Raw genomic sequence first — 22578 nt, forward strand, 5'->3', positions numbered from 1 at the left:
AGAACACCTACTCCCTGTGGCTGCTAAGGTGATGGTTGCCCTGAATCTTTATGCCACGGGCTCCTTCTGGGATCTCTGAGCTCAGTGCACAGATGCATCTGCACCGTCATGGATGTCCTATAATCCCGGTCAGCACAATACATCCATTTCAATGTGGACCGAGCCCACCAGGATGCCTGGCAGAAGGGTTCGTTGCCATCACCGGCACGCGCCGGGTCCCGGGGGTGATTGACTTGATGCATTTGGCCCTACGAGCACCTGCAGATGACAGACCACTCTACAGAAACTGAAAAGAGTTTCACTCGATGAATGTGCAGTTCTTATGTGACCATCAGCTGCGCATCATGCATGTCTGTGCCCAAGAATTAGGCAGAGTGCACAACACCTTCATCCTGGCACACTCGACGATTCATGATCTCTACAAGTCACCCTTCTATCCCCGGCTGGGGGGGGGGGGGGTTGCCTCCTGGCGGACAGGGCTTATCCATGTGGTTTTGGCTAATTACACCTACCCGGAGGCCACAGACTGACGCCAACACCCGCTAAATGTATGCCCACGCAGCAACCAGGGGCATGATCGAGCAGTGCTTTGGCATCCTGAAGATTGCCCAGAACACTTTGGAAGGAACCTCCAGTATGACATGTGGCGGCCTGCTGTGTCCTCCCCAGCATCGCGCGGCAAGAGATGGACGTGTTGGAGGAGGAGGATGAGCGAGGAGGATGGGGGTGGAGGCGGATGATGGGCAGGGCATGTGGCCCCGGTTGCATGGGAGGCCGTATACCATGTGCGCCAGGGCCAACGCATATGGGACGCTCTGATCGCCTCCATGTACACCGACTAGGCGGGGGGACTGACCATGGGCACGGACACTCTATCCACTCTTTCCCCCCCCCCCCCCCCCCCCCCCCCCCCCCCCCCCCCCCTTGTCTGCAACCCCCTTCGGTCTGTATGCTTTCAGGACCCTGACCTTCTCGTTGCTTGCCATTTCAATACAAGACCCTGCTCCCATGCCCACGTGTCTGTCCTTGGCCTGCTGTAATGTTCCAGTGAAGCTCAATGCAAGCTGGAGGAACAACATCTCATCTTCCGGTTAGGCGCGCTACAACCTTCCAGTTTCACCATCGAATTCAACAACTTCAGATGATTACCTCTACCCCATCTCAACCCATTTGTTTTCATCCCATTTCATTTTAACTGTCATTTACCATTTCTTTCTTTCTTGTCTTTAACCCCCCCATCTCACTGGGGTCCTGCGCATGTGCCAACTTGCGCTAGCCCTTCGACACCGGTTGGTGCGGCGCCAACACCTCCAGCGCCGGCCTAGGCCCCGCAAGTGCGGAGGATTCTGCACCTTCCGGTCAGCCCGATGCCGGGGTGGTTCGCCAAGGGCAATTTAGCATGGCCAATTCACATAACCTGCACATCTTTGGACTGTGGGAGGAAACCGGAGCACCCAGAGGAAACCCATGCAGACACGGGGAGAATGTGCAGACTCCGCACAGACAGTGACCCAAGCCATGAATCGAACCTGAGACTCTGGATCTGTAAAGCAACTGTGCTAACCACTGTGCTACCGTGCTGCCCACACTTGCACCATGTTAAACCATGAAAATGCGTGCATTAGAACTGCACCCACTCCTAATAAAAGACCAGAATTTTAACCACCAACAATTTCCAACTCGCTATTTCTTGGAAGTTAAAAACTCTTCCCTAAGGTTTTCCTGAGACTTTGTGCCAGTTATGCTTGTAACATCATTACTGCCAGGAACTAATTTTGCAAGAATCCCTGTGTGTTTTATTGATTATAGTAAAGCATTTGCGAGGTGAAACATGAAGAACTGATGAGCATATCACCATGACCTTGATTGCAATGAACTAGAGTGATAAGACATCTTTATTGGGAACACACTGCACTCTAAAAGTTGAAAATGATCTAAGAGATTTTATGAAGGCCAAGAGAGCATTCAGACAGGGGTGGGTTTTCTCTCCAGATTTATTCAGATTGTATGGTGAAATGGTATCTGTTCTAAGGACACTTGCTAACATGTACCATAAGGCTGTACAGCAATCAGCACGCTTTATCTATCACCTGTAATTCTTAGAGATTGAAGGCCTTCCTGGATTATTAGTTGGAGGTCACATTCTTAATAAAAGGTATGTGGATGACACAGTTCTTATTGCTGACTCTGAAGGGAAACTGGAAAGTTTCTGGTTAGAGTAGTGAGTAAAAGTGAGAACGGCTGAGCATAAATTGTAAGAAAACAAAATGTCTCGAGTTTTCAAAAAGAAAACTATCAGAATGCAGAGTCACTGAAGAATGAAAAAGTCACAGACGGACAGATTTTGTTACCTCTGAAGTATGTTAACATTGGCTGAAAGTGTGACAAAGAAAATGATTGGAATAACCAAAGATACATTTCAAAAAAATGAAATAGATTATCATCAACTCAAAATTAGCCATAAAAATGAAACAGATTATGATCAACTCAAAATGACCCATTAAAATAAAACAGTGTCCTGGAATGCGGTGTCATGCAGGGCCGGATTCGCTGGTCCCCAGCTGCATGTTTCTAAGTGGTGGGAGGTGAGGCACTGTTCGCTGGTGACTGGATTCTCTGCTTCCGACACTGTCGATAGGAATTCCCTACCCTACCCTGCCGGAAAACCCGGGAGCAGGGCTGCACTGCCGGTGGGACCAGAGAATCCTGCCGGTGGGACCAGAGAATCCTGCTGCCAAAGAAAGGCCAGAGTATTCTGACCACAGAAGCAAGTGTTGGACACCACTGTAGCAATGCAGAGAAGAATTGAAGCTGCAGAGCTGTGATATTTGAGGTGGACAATGAGGATATCTTGGACAAGTCACACTCTCAAATGAAGAGGGGTGGTGAAATATGAGACCAAAAGAACACTGATTAAGATGAGGAAGAGACAGTTGACACTTTAAGAAATACTGATTGTTAAGAGCACGGCTGAATTTAAATGCTAGGGTAATTCCAAATCCCAGAAGGGAAACTTGGAATTCCTGCTTGTAACTGTATTTTGCAATTTGATATATGTGAAGAAAGATGTGAAGACCAGTGAAGGAAGTCCCAGGCATTCTTGTGATGAATTTAAACAAATTAGATATTTATTAATGAATTAAACATGCAAGAAAATCAACGAGGAATACAGTTAACTACATTAATGTCTATATACAGTATCCTTAAATTTATCCAGTTCCAAACCCCTCTAATTTCCTAATCCCCCGTACCCCAAAGTATCTCATGGGTTTTGAAACTATTAGTGATACATTGCAATAGTTATCACACCGGGCACCTATATCTTGTGAGGTTGCTTCTGACTTAAGAGAGACACACTGGCTTCTCCAAGAGGTTTTCTTCAGGCACAGCTTGTTGCGAGTTGACACAGCTCTCAGCTGTGTGCTGCGGTCTCAAAACAGCTCTCTTGTACAGGTTGAACTTGCCTTTGATGTACTGTTTTTCCTTTTGACTTTTATCTGAACTAAACTTCTCAGAAGTCATTCTTCATTATTACATTCTTTTATTACATGAGTTCACCTTTTAGAATGCAAGTGAAATTAATCCCTATCTACTCCTTCGAACTTTTAACATCTTTAACTTTTGATACTCTATCCTCCATTGTAAACATCTTTTTACAGTGTTGCTCGGCTAATCAACATATCAAAGCCCTAGTTCCATCAACCCAGCCAACCTGTCTTTATTACAATTTACATTTTAAAATTGTTTTGTTTTGTTTAGGTATACAACCATCAGAACACATTTTAAGATTTTGATAATATAATATTTCAAGGGGTTTTGTAGAGGATAAACTAATGTTTATGAACTTTGGCATTAGCCACTTTTAAAATGGGTAGATGGAATTTTTGTTAGGGGAGGCGGTGGCGTAGTGGCATTGTCACTGCACTAGTAAACCAGAGACCTAGGTAATGCTCTGGGACCCTGTAGATGGTGAAATTTGAATTCAATAAAAATCTAGAATTTAAAAAGTTGACTCATGACCATGAAACCATTATTGATTGCTGTAAAACCCCATCTGGTTCACTAATGCTCTTTAGGGAAGGAAATCTGCCGTCCTTACCTGGCCTGACCTACATGTGACTCCACAGCAATGAGGGTGACGGGTGACTCTTAACTGTCCCCTCAAGGGCAATTAGGGAAGGGCAATAAATACTGGCACAGCCAGTGATGCCATGAACATTAAAAAAAAAACACCCAAAGTGATTGGGGAACAGTAAAAACAGAAGTAAAAACAGATGTGTGTGAAGAAATAAGCTTGTTTTATTGTTTTATGGTGAAGCTGTCTTAATAGCCAAAATACCATCATCCAAACTGTAGCGTCCTCAAGAATGGACCATTTTCAGATCTCTCCAACGCTGTGCCTTGCGTTCCTTTGCTTTGGTGATTTTCCTCCATTTGTCTTCCAAAAACTAATTTCTCCTTGCATCTAATTTCTGAGGATCCTTTGAGGTGTTTGCTAATCATAAGATTCAGCAGCAGGCCGGTAAATATCAGAATTATTTTTTCTTGCTGGTTGTGTAAAGAGGTCTTCTGACATGTGACTGTAATCATAGGTTGGATTTGTTTCCGACAAATAGGTGAGCAAACCCATTGCTTCTCAGAACCTCTCTTTGACAATATGCTTTTTCAGATGAACAGGCTGCTCTTAAGCTGGTGCTTAAATTCCTGCTTTTTGTGTTGAAAATCCTTTACAGCTAGAATTTTTTTGGTTCAAATATTCTAAATTCAAAAGGGAAAATTTATCTGATGATGGCAGTGTTGTCTATATACTTGTTAATTGTTTGAGAAATGATTTAAAATAGTTATAATTGTTTTTAACTGCTTTTCGCATTGCATGTTACAATTTGGCTGGAGGCTGGCCACCAGCTAAAGTCAAAACATGTTTCACCTGATCTTCAGCTCCTCACTTGAAACCAAATTAAATGGGTATGAGAAATGTATAAAAAGTAGCTAGATGGTGTATAAAACATTATTGTTTAGGTTGATCAATCATGGAGGTCTTGGTCTTGTTGACACCAAGTTTTTCTATCAAATTGTGAATATTCTCACCACTCCATGCTTTTTGTGATACATATTTATGTGGTTTGTGGGTGAAGAGGAAGGAAGTTTGATTACCTGTATGGTCTTCCTTACTCTGTAACCATAGATTATTCACCACAGATATAGTGCTCACTCTTCTACCTCTTTCTCCCACATTATTTTTCCGATTTCTAACTTTCTTTATTTTTTTTATTGTTTGATGTATAGTTGCTTTTCACCCTGTAGGATTACTTGCATCATGAACAGTAACTGGACAGTTATTTAGGTCATAACGTCAAGCAAAGCTTTCTATTAGACACATTTATTCAAGCGGAGTATAAACTTCAAGGAATGTGGAATGCTATCAGAAGCAGCTCATGTAACTTCTTTGAATTATGTGGCATTTTTGAGGAGGACCATTTTTGAATTTCTAACTTTTCTAATTTATATTTGTAGAGACCAGCCATCTTCCCCAGTAGCTTTTTGAAAGCTTCATCTCCTCCGTGGTTTAACCCAGGAACCCAACAGGACTGTTCAGAATACTTAAAATATCTGTTGGACAGGTTAGTTGAAGAGTTGCAATGTAAATTTAATTGGGATTTTTTCACCTAGCATATAATGAAATGAAAATCGCTTATTGTCACGAGTAGGCTTCAATGAAGTTACTGTGAAAAGCCCCTAGTCGCCACATTCCGGCGCCTGTCTGGGGAGGCTGGTACGGGAATCGAACTGTGCTGCTGGCCTGCTTGGTCTGCTTTAAAAGCCAACGATTTAGCCCAGTGAGCTAAACCAGCCCCTATATAACTGATGTATACTCGATAATCCATGTTTATCCATTTGGTCATTGATTTGTCTGTTGTGACGACAAGGAAGTTGACTTCTCTGCTTTTGACTCGAGCTCCTCAGTAGTCAGCACTGTTAATTACAATCATAGCTCTCAGTTTGATAATTTATTAATAATTAAAATTGTTGACTAAGATCTAAAAAAGAACTCCTTTTACCTCACTCATTCACTCTATCATTCATCCAGCACTTGTAATTTCATGGTCCAGGCTTCCCATCTGTAACCCAAGCTTTCCAGGCCCTTTTTAAATATAATCTGCAGGTATCACAATGACTCCCAAAATGGCAATACCTGTAATAACAGGTCCAGAACCAAGGCCTCAACATTTATAGGCAAACCGTACCACCCGAGTTAAGAATGTGTATAAGCCCTTGGTTTTGCTCCAAGTCTGTTTCCTCTTAGCTCTCTGCTGTATGTTTTCCCTCTTGTCCCACACACACATCATTGTCCTGTTCTTGTATTCTGGGTTGCTGTGTTTTGTAGCTTGGAAACAAGTAAATTCCGATAGTAAATATTGTTTTAAAAATGTTATACCTTTTACAGCCTTTACAAAATAATTTTATATAATTTATATATTTTTTTGGTTTTATTCCAGTACTCCTCTCCCATTTCCTCTTTTAAAACAGTACAGGTCCTTCCCTCATTCACAGTGCCACTTCAGCTGCCCACTTACTTGCTGTTGTTCACTTTGACCTGACTGCCAACCTTGTCCTTAGTTGAAAATTTTAGCCAAATCAGTACAGCGGCTTGGAAAGACCCATGACATTTTCTAATCAGTCAATCTTTGCTCAAGTTCTGTGTATCTGCTTTGCTACAGATCTCTGCTATTCCATTTTTAAAAAAATAATTTTTTTTTATTACTTTATCTGAGTTACAAAGCCAGGGCTCAGAGTGTGGGTCAGAGGCAAACCCCTGATCCAGCTCCTTGCCTGCTCTAAAAAACAATTCAAATTGTATCCAATTCATGGTCCCTACAAGAGAGACATACCAGATCGACACTTGATCTTAGCCAAAAGGCCGAGAAGCGATTCTGCTATTCCATTTAGCTTTCATGAACATTTTGCCACTCTAACTTAGAAACCATTATCTCTAGGGGGGAGCTCTGTGGCACAAATGACTTCCACTCCCCCCCTCACAGCACTAGGGACCCGGGTTCGATTCCGACCTTGGGTGGCTGTGTGGAGTTTGCACCTTCTTCCAATTTCTGATTGGGTTTCCTCTGGGTGCTTTAAAGTAGTGCAGGTTAGGTGAATTGGCTGTGCTAAATTGCCCGTGGGCGGGGTTATAGGATATGGTGTGTTTCGGGCCTAGATAGGGTGCTCTTTCAGAGGGTCAGTGCAGACCTGATGGGCTGAATAGCCTCCTTCTGCACTGTAGGTATTCTATGCTGTCCACATCTAATAGGTCCAGCCTGCCACCACCCACTTTACCTCGCATCTCCAATTTTTTTCACTTGTTTCTTATTCCTCAGGTCTGTTGTGCCATTCCCTTGGCCTGTCAAAATTTCTGTTGCCAAGAAAACTATTTGCTTTCCTCTATCTTTGTCCCTGCCACAATCACCACCTGATCTTTCCTATTATTCTCCTTCTGTCCCCTCTCAAATGAAAAATGAAAATCGCTTATTGCCACAAGTAGGCTTCAAATGAAGTTACTGTGAATAGCCCTTGGTTGCCACATTCTGGCGCCTGTTCGGGGAGGCTGGTACAGGAATTGAGCGGTGCTGCTGGCCTGCCTTGGTCTGCTTTCAAAGCCAGCGATTTAGCCCTGTGCTCCTCCCCAATGCATCAACGTCACCTGCACCCAAAGAACATAATTATTCATCATTCCTTACCTATAATGCAGTGAGAGGTTGAAAAGTGTTTTGAATTAATTGTGTAAACTAGTTTTATCTTGATTAAACAACAGAGCATGGCCACGGTCATGCCCCATTAACTTAAATAGGTTCAGAACTCACTATTAAGGCAAACTGGAACTGATATTGTTTTATTACCACAAACACAAACATGTAGTGTACTACTGGCCTCTAGTAGAAAATAAGACTGACTTCACCTGGGGTGGAGTTGAGGGTGTGTGCAAGTAGTTGGAAACAAAAACATAAGTTTCTTATGTACTACTATGAAATGAATGAATGAGAGAACCAGAGAGTGAGAATTTTTAATATGGGGACTTGATAGAAATTTTAAGCAAAGAACATGTGCAAGGGAAAAAAGCCTTCTGCAAGGGTGTTTGTTTGCTATCAAAATTGTGAGCTCCGTTCTTGGCTAAGAACTAGCTGAATAAAAAAATCAGTTTTGCTTAATGGCTGTAGAAACGACCATCAAAGCATTCACCTCGTATTTGATACGTTTTCAAGGCCTGTCCTAAACAGATTCAGCATCCAACTTGAATTGAGACCAGATATGGTTGGTCCTTTCAACTTGTCACAGGTTTTGGTCAGAGAATTAAATGTCCTGCGAGAGAAACCAATGATGGGTGCAGGAAAATGGGTTGAAGTACGCAAACTGTTGGTGTATATAGTTTGTTGAGTAATTGCCCCACAGAAAAACCCTGGGTTTTGCTTGTACATTCTCTTCACAAAAAGAAACGGCTGGTGTTCATCCAGGGATCCTTATATTTTTGACGTTTTCATTTGGAACAAAATATTCCAAGATGTTACTTTTGTGCCGATAATCTGAGCAGGTTGTCCTGATGGCTGGCTGGCATGAGCCAACTTTAAAGTGTAGGTAATCCTAAGTATCCTTTGGTTTAACAGTAACACAATAAACCACATTACAGTTTTTTGACGTCAACTAACTGATTTATTAAGAAATGTCTATTCATGGCTTCTCTAAAATTGGGGATCATCGACAAAGTCTGAAAGAAGCAATTCAGACCATTGGCTCAGTGTTTTATTGCAACAGACACAAACACAGTTTCAACTTCTATAGAACCTATTCTTGAAAGTAATTTGATTCCAAAAAAGAAAAGCCAGTTTAACAGTTTGGGTGCCGTGAGGCAGCAGTGCTACCCACACAATTACAGGATGCTAGTGGATTGAATTGTCTGCATTGTGGATAGAAACTTTAATTTAAAACTCAAAAGCAGGAAGTTTGAAATGAAAACATGAAATTGCTGAATATGCACAGCCATGAAGAGTGGGAACCAGTGGAGAAACAGCCAGCAGCCTGAATGCAACCCGCCCCCTCCGCCCAAAGGCCACCAAAAATGCGTTCTGATGAAGAGTCTACCCAAAGTGTCAACTGTGTTCAGGAAAACCAAGTCTACATTTGGCTCCTCTTAAAGGAACTGCAGCAGGCCACCACAAAGGGCTAAGTTTCGAAAAACAACAACTAAGATATGGAATTGGGAACTGCAGGAGTGCTTCTCCTGATCCCAGTTTGAAGTCATCGGCTAGCCACTACTGTTACTGTGTTACTGTAGAAGTTACTGTGAATAGCCCTTGGTTGCTGCACTCCGGCGCCTGTTCCGGGAGCTGGTACGGGAATTGAACCGTGCTGTTGGCCTGCCTTGGTCGTCTTTCCAGTGATTGAGCCCTGTGCTTGCTCTCCATGACTTCTCCCAGTTCCAGCAGTGCTTTCAGCCGCCATTTCCCATCCTCCCCCACGACTGGCATGTCCAGTCCATCGAAGAACTGCTTCATCTTCAAGTCCCTGCTGGGGGCTCGGAGGTGTACAGCCCACGGTATAAGGTCTTGAATCCTTCGTTGATCTTTTCCGGCTCCACTACTTGTTCGCCTTTGCTGTCCCTAATCTGGGCTATCTCCCTCATGGATGCCTGCTTTCTCATCTGGTGAGCCAGTCGGTGGTTGGGCTCGTCTCTGTGCTCGTAATTGGTCCACCGTGCCTGGCGGAGTTGGTGCATTGCTTTCCTTGTGGAGAGCAGGTCGAAGTCCATTTGTTGCTCTACGGTCGGGACCTCTTGAGTATCTCCGGTCTACTTCCAGTATGTAAGTGATTTCTTCATCCTTGATCACAGCTTTCAGCTGTGAAACCTCCTCAGTCTGGTTGTTAGTAATACACTCGTCTAAGGCTTGTGATGTTTTCTCGCAGAAAGTCTTGTCGGCCAGGAGGGCGTGCACGGCCCGTCTCCATCCTCACATCCACGTAATGCGGAGCATGGTTGGAGATTACAATCGCGGAATATACCGCTCTTAATCGGAAGCACCGATTTCCCCGCTACAAAGAAGTTGATCCATGAATACACATTGTGTACTTGGGAGAAGAAGGAGAACTCCTCCCCGGATGGCTGAACTGCCATGGGTCCACAAACCCCTACTGCTCCATGAATATGCCGAGTTCTTTTGCCATGTTGGAGGTCTTTCCTGTTTTGGGATTTGACCTGTCTATCCATGGGTCCTGAAACCTAGGGTTGCGACCCGCGGGTGGGTCACGGTTAGGTGTCAGGAAGATTGCGGGCCATGCATCGCGACATTCCCGATTGAGAGTCCATGCGCCTTGGCGTTTCCAATTGCACAAAATAGTACCCAATGGCACGACTGGCATTTAAAAAGGCCGGCCGCAACTGGCTTTCAAAATGACGAGCAGGGACTTGAGGATGAAGCAGTTCCGCGATGGACTGGACATGCCAGCCATTCTGCGCATGCGTGCCGCCTCAGTAGTGCGCAGGTCCAGAACCCAGTAAGGTAGAACATCGCCTCCTGACGTCAGCGCGCTGATCCAGGAGCAGATGATTTTTTTAAAGCGCTGGAGTCTTCGACCATAAGACGTAGGAGCAGAATTAGGCCACTCGACCCATCGAGTCTGCTCTGCCATTCAATCATGGCTGATATTTTTCTCATCCCCATAACCCCTGATCCCCTTATTGATCAAAAACCTATCTATCTCTGTTTTAAAGACACTTAGTGATTTGACTTCCTGCTGGAGCAGTGGCAGAGAGCAGGTCTGCACTTTCCCTTTCTTACGGGGCCGTCCAAGATGGCCATGGTTGCATTCTCCCCATAGAATCATAGAATTTACAGTGCAGAAGGAGGCCATTCAGCCCATTGAGTCTGCACCGGCTCTTGGAAAGAGCACCCTACCCAAGTCCACACTTCCATCCTATCACCATAAACCAGTAACCCCACCCAACACTAAGGGCAATTTAGGACACTAAGGGCAATTTAGTATGGCCAATCCACCTAACCTGCACATCTCTGGAGGTTACTGAGGTTGGGTCCCTGCACTCCGGAGTTTCCCTTTGTCCAGGAACCACCCAACATGGCCACCAACTGTAAATGTCATGTGGGTGAGCCCCTGCACTCCAGAGTTTCCCTTTGTTCAGTGACCCTCCAAAGTGGTCGCTTGTGGTGCCATTTTGTTCCAAGTTGCTACATGAGGCCTGCTGTAGCCAGCCTCATGCCCTTGCTCTCTTTGTTCCTGTCTTCTCTTTATGGTGTTTTGTCTCTTCTCTCCCCCCCCCCCCCCACCTGCCTCCCACCTCCCTCTGTTTCGTCCCCTAGTTGTCTCCCTGTTACTGATGTCTGCCCCCACCCCTCCCCTCCCTTGCCAGGCGCTTTGACGCTTATGGGATCTTTGCCGCTGCCACTCTTTCCTGCACAATTCCCGGTGCTAGTTTCCCCGTTAGTGTGGTGGCCCCCCTCCAAGGGTTAATTGTGTGTCCTCCCATCGCCCATTCTCTGAGCTCTCTACCTGCCGTTCCCCTCATTCTTTTCTGCGCTCTGCTGCCCTCAATCTTTCCTTCCTCTCTTTCTTCCCTAGTCCCCGAACGAGGCAATGCAGTCCCACGCAAAGTGTTCATTATGTTGGCTCGCAGTTAGCAAATCAACAAGTAAAGTCTCGTCCACTGAACTCTCTGTCCCTGCAGCCGTTTCTCGAGTCTGTTTTCCAGGACAAACTTGTCCTCATCCGCAGGGGCCGTGAAAAAGTGCTCCCTGCCTTGGAATGTGACCCAGAGCTTGGCTGGGTACAGCATCCCAAACTTTACAGCGTTCTTGTACAGCACGGCCTTCGTCCTGTTGAATTCTGCCCGACGCTTAGCCAGGGTGCCCCATCATCCTGGTAGATCCGAATCCGGTGACCCTCCCAATTACAGTTCTTAGTTTGTTTCGCCCAGCGCTGGATTTGTTCCCGGTTTTGGTACTGGTGCAGTTTTGGTACTGGGGAGTTGTGCCTGGAGGGTGATGGCATGGCTGAATTACTTATTGAGTACCTTGCATGTTTTTTAAAAAAAAAGATCTTAATTCGGTTTTTATCATTTTTTTCCACCTCTTCGTTCAGGATTCGTTGGTCTTAAATGCTTCCCCAATAGAATACTATTGCTTCAAACACTGAAAATAAAGATACCAAACCTTATAATTGCATCAGATGTGTGGCTTATCTGTAGCCAACCTCATTAGCTCTTGCCTTCACATGTCTGACTTTAACCTCCATAAGCAGTAACTTGCTCCAAATGCAGTTCCTCTTTGATCCTTTTACTTCAATATTCCTGGAGCTTTTCTATTCCTTAGTTTCTAGAAAGAACTGTCTTTTAGTTCCATGGAGCTTTCTTTTGTGCATCTTACCCCATTGTATGGCCTTTCAGCATTTGGCAGTGCTGAGAGAACTGCCTTCCCTCTCACTACCAAGCTCCAACTGCTGGAAGAAACAACTTTGTTTTTCCCAACTTGTTTACTTTTCACGGCATAACCCTCTCTATGCACAATAGAAGCACAGTTTTATCTGAAACTGAAAACTCTCAGATGCAAACACCTTTGTCTAGTATGGATCTAATAGTAGATTTACCCTTCCTTGCACAACAACACTAAATTAAACCCACTTTCTATACCTTATGTCTAATATTTAAAAATACAGGTATAAATCACTTAAAACTATTGAGCAGTTGTTTTTCAGACAGAAGTATGGTATTCCCCAGGGGTTGACAATATAAGGACAACCACTTTTCTTGCTATGTGATCCAACTTGGGTGAATATAACTTCTTGTTTTCAAAGCATGATTTCAACATTTTCAGAAGCAACAAAACTTGGAATTATTGTGAATTGTGAGGAGCATACAGGACCACATTAGGAGGACATAGGCTGGTGGAATGGATGATTATGTGGTAGATTAAATTTAATTCAGGGAATTGTGAGGTTTAAGTTTTAGGAGGAAGAACATGAGGTTATATAGGGTATGATTCTAAATTAAATGTAGGAATAGAGACACTGGGTATATATGCACAAATCATTGAAGGTGAGGGCAAGCTGAGAAAGTGGTTAAAAGGGCATATAGAATCCTGGGCTTTAACGGAAGACTTGGAATACAATAGCTATGCTGAATCTCAGTAAAATACTGGTTCAACCACAACTGGAGCAATGTGCACAATTCTTAGTTTAGCATCACACTTTACGAAGGAAATTAAAGCATTCGAGAGAGCACGAGAAGATTTACAAGAATCAATGTGGATTAATTGGAGAGGTTGGGATTATTCTCCTTGGAAAATAAATGGTTGAGAGGAGATTTGATGTAGGCGTTCAGAATCATGGAGGACCCAGGCAGAGAAGCTGTTTCCTTTGGTGGTAGGTTCAGGAACCAGAGCATACCAATATAAGATGAATGGTAAAAGAACCAACAGCAACGTAAGGGAAAACCTTTTTTTTACACAGCAAATGGTGAGGATCTGGAATACACTTCTTTCAGTATGGTAAAGGCAGATTCAAAGGAAATCGGGATAAGAACTTCAGACAAAGATTTGCAGGAGTAAGAAAAGGATTGGGAGTATGGGACTAACTTGAGTAGTTCTGTGTAGGGAGATAGCATTGGCATGACCGGCCTCATGGCCTTCTACTGTGCTGTTACTATTTTATGATTCTATGTATTTATTGGTCTAAGTGTGTCTGGAAATTGTGAACTCGTGAGCAAGTAATGAAACTTTTACACCCTTTACAGCTATAATTATTCTATTTTGTTTTCAAGGCTACATGAGGAAGAGAAAACTGGTAAAAGAATTTCCCACCGACTGAAATGCTCATGCAATGGAAGTCATATCGAAGATCACGTTCCAGGAATAACATTAATAGAAAGAATGTTTGGTGGAAAGATGGTGACCAAGATCCATTGTCGTTGCTGTCGTAATGTTTCTTTTCGAGAGGAAGCGTTTACAGATCTGTCCCTAGCTTTTCCACCACCTAGTAAGGCTCTACAACGATCTGGCAGTACATATGACTGTAATATTTCAATGGAGATTATTGGTTCAGATAATCTGACATCTCAAGTTAAACCACAACACAAGACTAGTAAATCTCCAATTAAACAGAAGCACGCAAAATCTAAGGAACCTTCAATACGAGTGGTACCATTTGAAATTTTAGGCTCTCATGCAAAAGAAAAGAAGGAAGATCCTTCATACTCTAGATTAATGAGAGATGATAGTTCCTACTTATTTAGCTCCATTCCGAAGAATGACTTTGCAATGGCTACTGGGGAAAAAGCATTGGACTCAGCAAGTTCAAGATCAGTATCTGACCTCATAAACTACTTCCTTTCACCAGAGATACTGTCTGGTGACAACCGATACTATTGTGATAAATGCACCTCTTTACAGGAAGCGGAAAAAGTGGTGGAGTTAACGGGGAGTCCGCATTACCTCATTTTGACTTTATTAAGGTTTTCCTTTGATCTCCTAACTATGAAGCGAAAAAAAATTCTAGATAATGTGTCAATTCCTTTGGTTCTCAAAATACCCATTAGGATTACCGCAGAAAAGGAGGAGCAGATAATTAATGCTGAAAAACAGGTTTGCCACCACAGAAACTGGAAACGCTTTACAGAGGATGCCACATACTTGTCAATTACCTATGACCTCTGTTGTGTAGTGGTGCATTCTGGAATATCTTCAGAAAGTGGACATTACTATTGCTATGGCAGAGAAAATGTTGATAACTCTGGAGTTAGCCCAAGAGTCCATTTTGAATCTGAGAGTAGAGTTGATGATCAGTGGTATTTATACAATGATACTAGAGTTTCATTTTCATCTTTTGAATCTGTCAGCAATGTTACAAATTACTTTCCCAAAGACACTGCTTATGTGTTGTTCTACAGACAGCGAGGAGCTAGGCATACATGCTTAGATGGTGAACATATTTTGGCTAGTGTCAGACTGCACGGTGAAGCAGCATTAAGCAAAGAGCTGATGGAAGCTATCTCCAAGGACAATATTCAGTATTTACAGGTATGCAAATTTACTTTCAACGGAAGTAATGCTAATTTGCATAACCGGTTTGACAAGGATACATTACCAGTTAACGTTTTCCATTAAGATTGCTTTGGTAAGAATTCATGTCCGTTTTGTTACGATAGCTGTAATAACTATCCAAAATGCCTAAGCAGTTTGTAGGTTTAACTTATTAAGAAATCTGATTTGCAGAACAACTCCTGAGTCCACAAAGGATTCATATGTTTTCTGAATGTATTATCAGCATTGTATTTGAAATCTGCTCCTTGTTGCTTGTGAATAAGCTTTTGAGCGAGTTAAATTTTATCCTTATAAAAAAAAAAATTTAGAGTAGCCAATTATTTTTCTTTTCCAATTAAGGGGCAATTTAGCATGGCCAATCCACCTAACCAACACATCTTTGGGTTGTGGGGGTGAAACAAATGCAGACATGGGGAGAATGTGCAAACACCACACGGACAGTGACCCAGGGCCGGGATTCGAACCCAGGTCCTCAGCGCCACAGTTCCAGTGCTAACCAATGTGTCACATGCCACCCTAAATTTTATCTTTCTAATGGTAGCAGGGTGGCTCAGTGGTTAGCACTGCTGCCTCATGGCACTGAGGACCCAGGTTCGATTCCGGCCCTGGGTCACTGCCCGTGTGGAGTTTGCACATTCTCCCCATGTCTGCGTGGGGCTCACCCCCACAATCCAAATATATGCACAGTAGGCGACCCCCCCCCCCCCATTTTAGGAATTTAGGAATAACGTGATAGAGGCTCCACATGTCTCGGGTGTAATGTGTGTTCATGGTGAACAATCATGACCCTAACTATCCCTAGCTACTGATGGTGCCGCCCCACTTCCCCCCACAGTGTCCTTTCAGTGATCCTGTTTATCTGCTTAGCCCTTCCATGCTCTGATGCTACATTTAGGTGTCTCCCCAGGATGCACATCAGAAGTGGAGGCAGCCTGCTGCTTACCGCATTCTGTGGCCGATGATGCTCCTGTTGGGCGTCCTCAGGCCAACTTGCTGGTGGCACATGCCAGGCCGTGCCACTCCTTTCTGCCCACTGACCCCAAGATGCGCCGTTGTCAGGAGGAAGGAACGTGGGAGAACGGTGACAGCCGTTGTCTCCCTGTAGTGAGACGGGTTGGCTTGTAGTGCTCCCCTTTCCCAGTCAGTGCCCGCAGGGCCCTGTCGGTCAGCTTGCGACAGAGCAGCAGCTGGAGTGAGGCTCAGAAGCCCCTGAGTCATCTGGCTCTGCCAGCCCTGGTGGCTTCCCATTATCTGTACCATGTTGTCAATGCCCTCAGCGATGCCCATCTGTGACTGCACCATGCTCTGCAGTTCCTCTCCAATGTCCACCTGCTTCTGGGACACGTCCTCATTGACTGGGGCATGCTCTGGAGAGCCTCGGCAATGCCCAATTGAGACTGGGAAATTTTTCGCAGTGCATCAGCAATGCCCACCCGAGATTGGGAGACACGCTGCAGCGCCGTGGCAAGGTCCACCTGCATCAAAGACGTCCCCTAGTGACCTGAACATGCAATTGAGGCCCTCAGCCATGACCTTCAGTTACTGAGCAATGCCTTGGACACCACCACTTATGCAGCTGGCATCATGCTCCAGGCTCACCACTGTGGTCCCCCCCCCCCCCCCCCCCCCCCCCCCTCCCCCTTAGCAGTGTTGGCCTTGGTGCCACACATTGCCAGTGTCATCTCCTGCGCCCTTAGCCTTTGGGACTCTTCCAGTTGGCTATGGACGTTCTGAATTGTCGCTGACATCCTCCACTGAATCTCACAGCCACAACCTAGTGTCAGGATCAGCTTTGGGGAAACCTGATCCAGAGGCTAGACATCTGACTGGAACCCAGCTGGGTCCTGTGATGCAGCAGACCTCCACCTGATGTACATCGGCAACTGTATGGTGCTCACCAGATTGTGGCCCAGAAGCCTGTCCACAACATTTGTCTACTGAGGTGCATATTTCTGTGCCGGTGGAAGGTGGGGATAACAGCTCAGTGGTGGTATCTTCACAGCTCTCCTCTGAGGTGTTCTCTTGGAAGGTGGGGTGGGTGTGGGGGGTTGGTGGGGGTGGGAGAGGGAGGGGTGGAGGTGCAGGCCAGTGGAGGTAATTTAGCTGGGTGGCTGTCCTCCTGGTAAGACTTCCTGCACTGACGGCCGCTGCTACTGCCTCCCAGATGGCACTGGCTGACCATGACCCCCTTGAAGGAATAGGGTATCTGGTCTGGACTCTCAACACGCCCAACAGTTTGGCTAGGTCGGCATCTCCAAATCATGGAGTTGGTCTGTGTGGTGGCGTGGCTGCGTGCTGCCTTGGGTTTGCTCTGCAGGGTCAGTTTAAGTGCTGCTCCCCCTCGTCAGCGGGAGCTTCCGGCGCCGTCCAGGCGAATCAGCTGGCGGGACAGTCATTTTCGATGTGAAGCCTGTGGAGCATCATTACCAGCACTAATTGATGTTGGATACCGGTAGCAGTTACGCCGGGTTGGCGTCAGCGAACACCCAGCTATTCTCGCTGCTACTACACTTCAAAACCTTTCCATTAGATCGTACCCTGTAGCTCAGGGGTGGGCAAACTTTTCCGTGCAAGGGCCACATTCAGAAATTCACAATTCACAAAGGGCCGCATAGTATATTAAGTAAAATAATTACTTCACCCGGTTATGATTCTGGGCACCTCATATAGAACATAGAACAGTACAGCACAGAACAGGCCCTTCGGCCCTCGACGTTGTGCCGAGCAATGATCACCCTACTCAAGTCAACGTATCCACCCTATACCAGTAAGTAACCCAACAGCCCCCCCCCCATTAACCTTAAAAAAAAAAAATTTTAAAAAAAAAAAAAAAAATTTTTTTTTTTTTTTTTAAATGACTTGGTGGGCCGCAGAAATACCTTTGGCGGGCCGCATGCGGCCCGCAGGCCGTAGTTTGCCCACCCCTGCTGTAGCTGATCTGCGTCTCTACATTATTTTCCTGCTTTGCTGTATAATTCATGATGCCCTTAAGTAACATTAATCATTCTTAATTGGCCTAGCACTCAGTCTTTTGAGGCCAACTTCCAATATCTAATACTCTTTGTGGAAAAAGTGTTTCTTCAGTTTGCTCCCAAATGACCTAGCTCTAATTGTTCTTATTTTCTCGACCAGAGGAAATAGTTTCCCTACATCTGCTATATTTAATTCCTTTTAACATCCTCAATCTGCTATATTTGTGAGAATCCAAACCATGTTTATGCAACATATTGTAAAAATTAACCCTCTTAAACCATGGTGTAACTCTGGTGAATTACAAAATATCCTTGCTGAGCTGTTTTTACCAGAAAAGAATGTAGTGGGATCTGAAGCATAATTTCCTCAATGGCTTAATAACTGAAGCGTAATTTCCTCCCCTTTGTTTTCCAGCCCTTTTCAGAGGGTTTTCTAGCTTTCTTGGTTACTTCCTGCCGACCAGATTTTAATAATTTTTAAAAATTTAAATCATGGGATTGGGGTGTCGCTGGCTAGACCAGCATTTATTGCTCATCCCTCAGGGAATTAAGAGTCAACCACATAGCTGTAGATCTGAAATAGGCCAAACCAGGTAAGGACGACAGATTTCTTCCCTAAAGGACACTAGTGAACCAGGTAGGTTTTTACAACAATTGGCAATGGTTTTATGGTTATTATTAAAAATTCCAGATTTTTATTGATTTCAAATGTCACCAAATGGTGAGATTCAAACCCGGGTCCCTCGAGCATTACCCTGGATCTCTGCTTTACTAGTCCAGCAACAATACCACTATGCCACTGCCTCCTCTCAGGATTTGGACCAACCCACAAATGGAGTACTGTGTACAGTTCTGGGTCTTGCACTTCAGAAAGGATAAATTGATCTTGTAAGATGTGCAGTACAGATTGACCAAAATGTTACCAAGCCGCAATTATTAGATTATGAGGAAAGATTGCATAAATTAAGCTTGTATTTGCTGTAGACAGTCATAGTGAGATTTGATTGAGGTTTTCCGAATTTTTAAACAAATGACTGGGGTAGCTAGATAGGTAGAATTCCCCTTTTTGGTAGGGAAGGTCTAAAACAAACAGACCTTAAAGTCTGAACCAGGGCCATTCATGTGTGAAATTATGAAAGGCATCTTCACGAAGGTTAGTAGACTTGTGGAACTTTCTCCCACAATAAGTGGCCGGTATTAGCTTAATTGTTAATTTTAAATCTGATTTGATAGATTTTAGCTTACCAAGAGTATTAAGGGATATATGGAGCCAAGGCAGGTGAATGGAGTTTGGGAACCGATCAGCCATGATCTTGTTGAATGTCAGAACAGGTTTGAGAGGTACAATTACTCAAATCTGAGTGTATTTGGACTTCCAGATCTCTCTGAACCTTTGTATTTAATTCTGGACCATTTCAAAAATAAAAAATATATATATATTTATCTATCTTGGGTTTGATGTAAATTATCTTACACATGCTGACATTGAACTCTATTTGAGTATTGCTGATAAAAAGTGATATTTTGTCAAAGCTTTTCGTCTTGTGCTAATCAGGACAGATGCAATAGTGCCAAATTTCAAAGTGAGCAACAATTTGTACTGCATGAGTAAAGGGTGCTGATTAGTTAGCAAGTCAACTCTGGTCAAGGTGCAGTGGAGAATGCACCAAGGAACTATTGTCCTCCATGCTGTTGTTTAATTCATAAGAAGGCACAATATCTGGACATGTTCCTTTTGTCTGCAGAGGATGAAGATTCTGGGTTGGGCAGGAATTGCTGAAAAATTCAATGTGTGCTCACAATTACACTAACTAATTTTAAATTATCAGTCAGGCTTGCAATGTGCCTCACTTACTCTTGCTAGGGGATACATATATTTATTCACAGGGACCTGGCCTCTGCAAGCAAAAGACCCTTTTAAAAATTAAACAAAAGCATGTGACACAATTGTTCCCTGTGCATTTTCCATGGCATTGTCTTGACCAACTAGTCAGCACCCTTTTCTCATACAGTATAAATTGTTGTTTCCTTTGAAATTTGGTGTTCCTGTGTCTGTCCTGATGAGCTTTAGACTAATAGCTTTGACAGCACGGCTCCATTTTTTCCAGCAATAATTAAATTATCTACCATCAATTGACTATCTCTATATTTGCTATAGTTTTGACCATTCGCTTCATCTGTCCATTTGCTGCGACTGGAAGGAGTATGCAGGTAGTCAAAAAATCTAGGTTTGTGCCTGGCAACCATCCCTCATTGGTGGCAATATCGATGTTTGTACCCGGTGCTGGTGGATCCATACAAAAGGGTCGTTTGCATGGATTTCAATATAATTAGTGGCTTGAATACTTCATGCTCCATGGTTCTGCAAGCCCCACCCCTCGTAGGTAGAGGTCTCATGGGCACAAAATCGTGCCAGTATTTACTAGAGGACCCCGGGCACCAATGGCTGTGGTGGAGGAGCGGGAGGCTTAACATAACCCACTGGAAAACCCTAAAAAAAAAACCTATCTGGCTTGCGGGGAGCAGTAGCAGAGAGTGACGGTGTCCCCCTCGGGATCGGGGTGGCCTGGCTCAGACCACCATTGCTGCCGTATGTGTTTTAAATGCACCCCTTTGATGCTACTTACACGCTGTTCAATTTGCTGGCTGCTGTCTGTATCCTTTGAATGCTCACGGAGCCTCTGGTCATCTGGAAGCCCATTCAGGCCACGCCTCCAGACACCTCATACCTCAGCTGTTTCATCAAGGGGATGGGAGTGGCCAGGCTCAATCAGGGGCCACCAGGTGTTGTCACTCCTCAGAAGTGCTGCCTCACTGCGAAGGAAGTAGGGGATCAGCAGAGCTCACCCCAAACAGAGGACACCTGCCCCTGGTCGTTTGAACCCTCCCTGATTCTCACCGGTGATTCCCATTCCTCCGGATCATCAGCTGTCTCCTTCTGCTGAGGCTGGTAGTGCTGACTGCCTCTGCCACCACCTCCCATGTTCAGGCGAGCAGGTTTCAGTCTGCACCCCTTCTTGGGGAAGTGGGTGTCCCTTCTCTCCTCACTGGCAGGTCTTCTGTGAGACATCTTCATGGCTTACAGCGTGTGTGGTAAATCGAGCACTTAAAAACCGTTCCAGCTGTCATGTTCTTTAGCGTTTACTCCAGCCCGGGTGGTTACAACGGCCGCTGGGCCAGGAATTGCTCTGAATTTCTGCCGGCAAAGTGCTGGCCCATTTACATGTCCTGACCTGCTTACAAAATTGCACCCCCAACGGAAATGCGAATCGCACACTATTCAGTCCCGGTGGGAACACTTAGCCTCCCAAATGGAAAATCTTGACCTTGCTGTATAACTACAAGGATATGTCATAATGGAATATAGTCTCTGTGGCCTAAGGAAATAAGAGATGTACATTTGCCTCTGCATGACAAATTACAAAGGTGGGGCAACACTCGATGATCCTCACCCATATACAATGAAAGAGGTTACTTCAGACTGTTTCCTGACTTCCGGTGACGGGGATGTGATGAGAGGTCGCACATCAGGTGAATCTCCTCCCACAAACGTGAAAAATAGGCTCTTTTCACCCAAAATAGCACGCTAAAACAAAGGAAAAACATCCCCACACTTCTACCAGCAACATTGCGAGAGGAAAATGTCAAACAGTTGCCACTCCAGAGGCCATGTGGAATCCAATAGCGCAGCAAAAGCCTGGAGAAACAAACGGCCGAGCCGGCCAGTGCATGAGGTGGCGAAGCTTGGGCCTCGCCAAAGCAAGAGAAAACGGCCCAACGCACAACGAGCCTCCCCACTCCAGGAGATGGGTGGAGGATGTTTCTCTCGAGAATTGGTAGAATATTGAGAAGAGACAAAAACAGATATTCAAGCTGTGGTCAAGGATGCAGTTGTGGAAGCTCTGGTACATAGATACATACAGTGGCTTACAGTGCCACTGTATGTATCTATGTTAATATATGATAGGATAGGAGGAGAAGGAGGCCTTTTGGCCCTTCGAGCCTGCTCCGCCATCTATCACGATCATGGCTGATCATCCAACTCAGTAGCCTAATCCTGCTTTCTCCCCATAGCCTTTGATCCCATTCTCCCCAAGTGCTATATCTAGCCGTCTTTTGAATATATTCAATGATTTAGCATCAACTACTTCCTGTGGTAATGAATTCCACAGGCTCACCACTCTTTGGGTGAGGAAATGTCGTCTCATCGCTATCCGAAATGGTTTACCCTGACTCAGGCTGTGACCCCTGGTTCTGGACACACCCATCATTGGTAACATCTTCCTTGCATCTACCCTGTCTAGTCCTGTTAGAATTTTATAAGTCTCTGAGATCCCACCTCATTCTTCTGAACTCCAGTGAGAACAATCCCAACCTAGTCAATCTCTCCTCATATGACAGTCCCGCCATCCCTGGAATCAGTCTGGTAAATTTTTGCCGCACTCCCTTGAGAGCAAGAACATCTTTCCTCAGAGAAGGAGATCAAAACTGCACCCAATACTCCAGGTGTGGCC

General features: G+C 44.6%; 1 protein-coding gene and 1 pseudogene across 10 annotated transcripts in view; one reads left to right on the forward strand and one right to left on the reverse strand.

The window, feature by feature from the left end:
* The window catches only part of LOC119977318 (ubiquitin carboxyl-terminal hydrolase 35-like), a 167253-nt gene that overhangs the window by 129899 nt on the left and 14776 nt on the right, over positions 1–22578 (forward strand). For 9 of the 10 annotated variants that reach the window (XM_038818085.1, XM_038818086.1, XM_038818090.1 and 6 more), the window contains 2 exons: positions 5515–5621; positions 13814–15068. In XM_038818085.1, the coding sequence (XP_038674013.1) occupies positions 5515–5621; positions 13814–15068 (1362 nt within the window). Of the gene's footprint in view, positions 1–5514; positions 5622–13813; positions 15069–22578 lie in introns of those variants that run through there. The other variant, XM_038818092.1, reaches the window with a different exon arrangement.
* On the reverse strand, positions 6755–6931 carry LOC119977923 (annotated as a pseudogene).

The sequence above is a fragment of the Scyliorhinus canicula genome, chromosome 14 (genome assembly GCF_902713615.1).
Source record: "Scyliorhinus canicula chromosome 14, sScyCan1.1, whole genome shotgun sequence".
Classification (NCBI taxonomy): domain Eukaryota; kingdom Metazoa; phylum Chordata; class Chondrichthyes; order Carcharhiniformes; family Scyliorhinidae; genus Scyliorhinus; species Scyliorhinus canicula.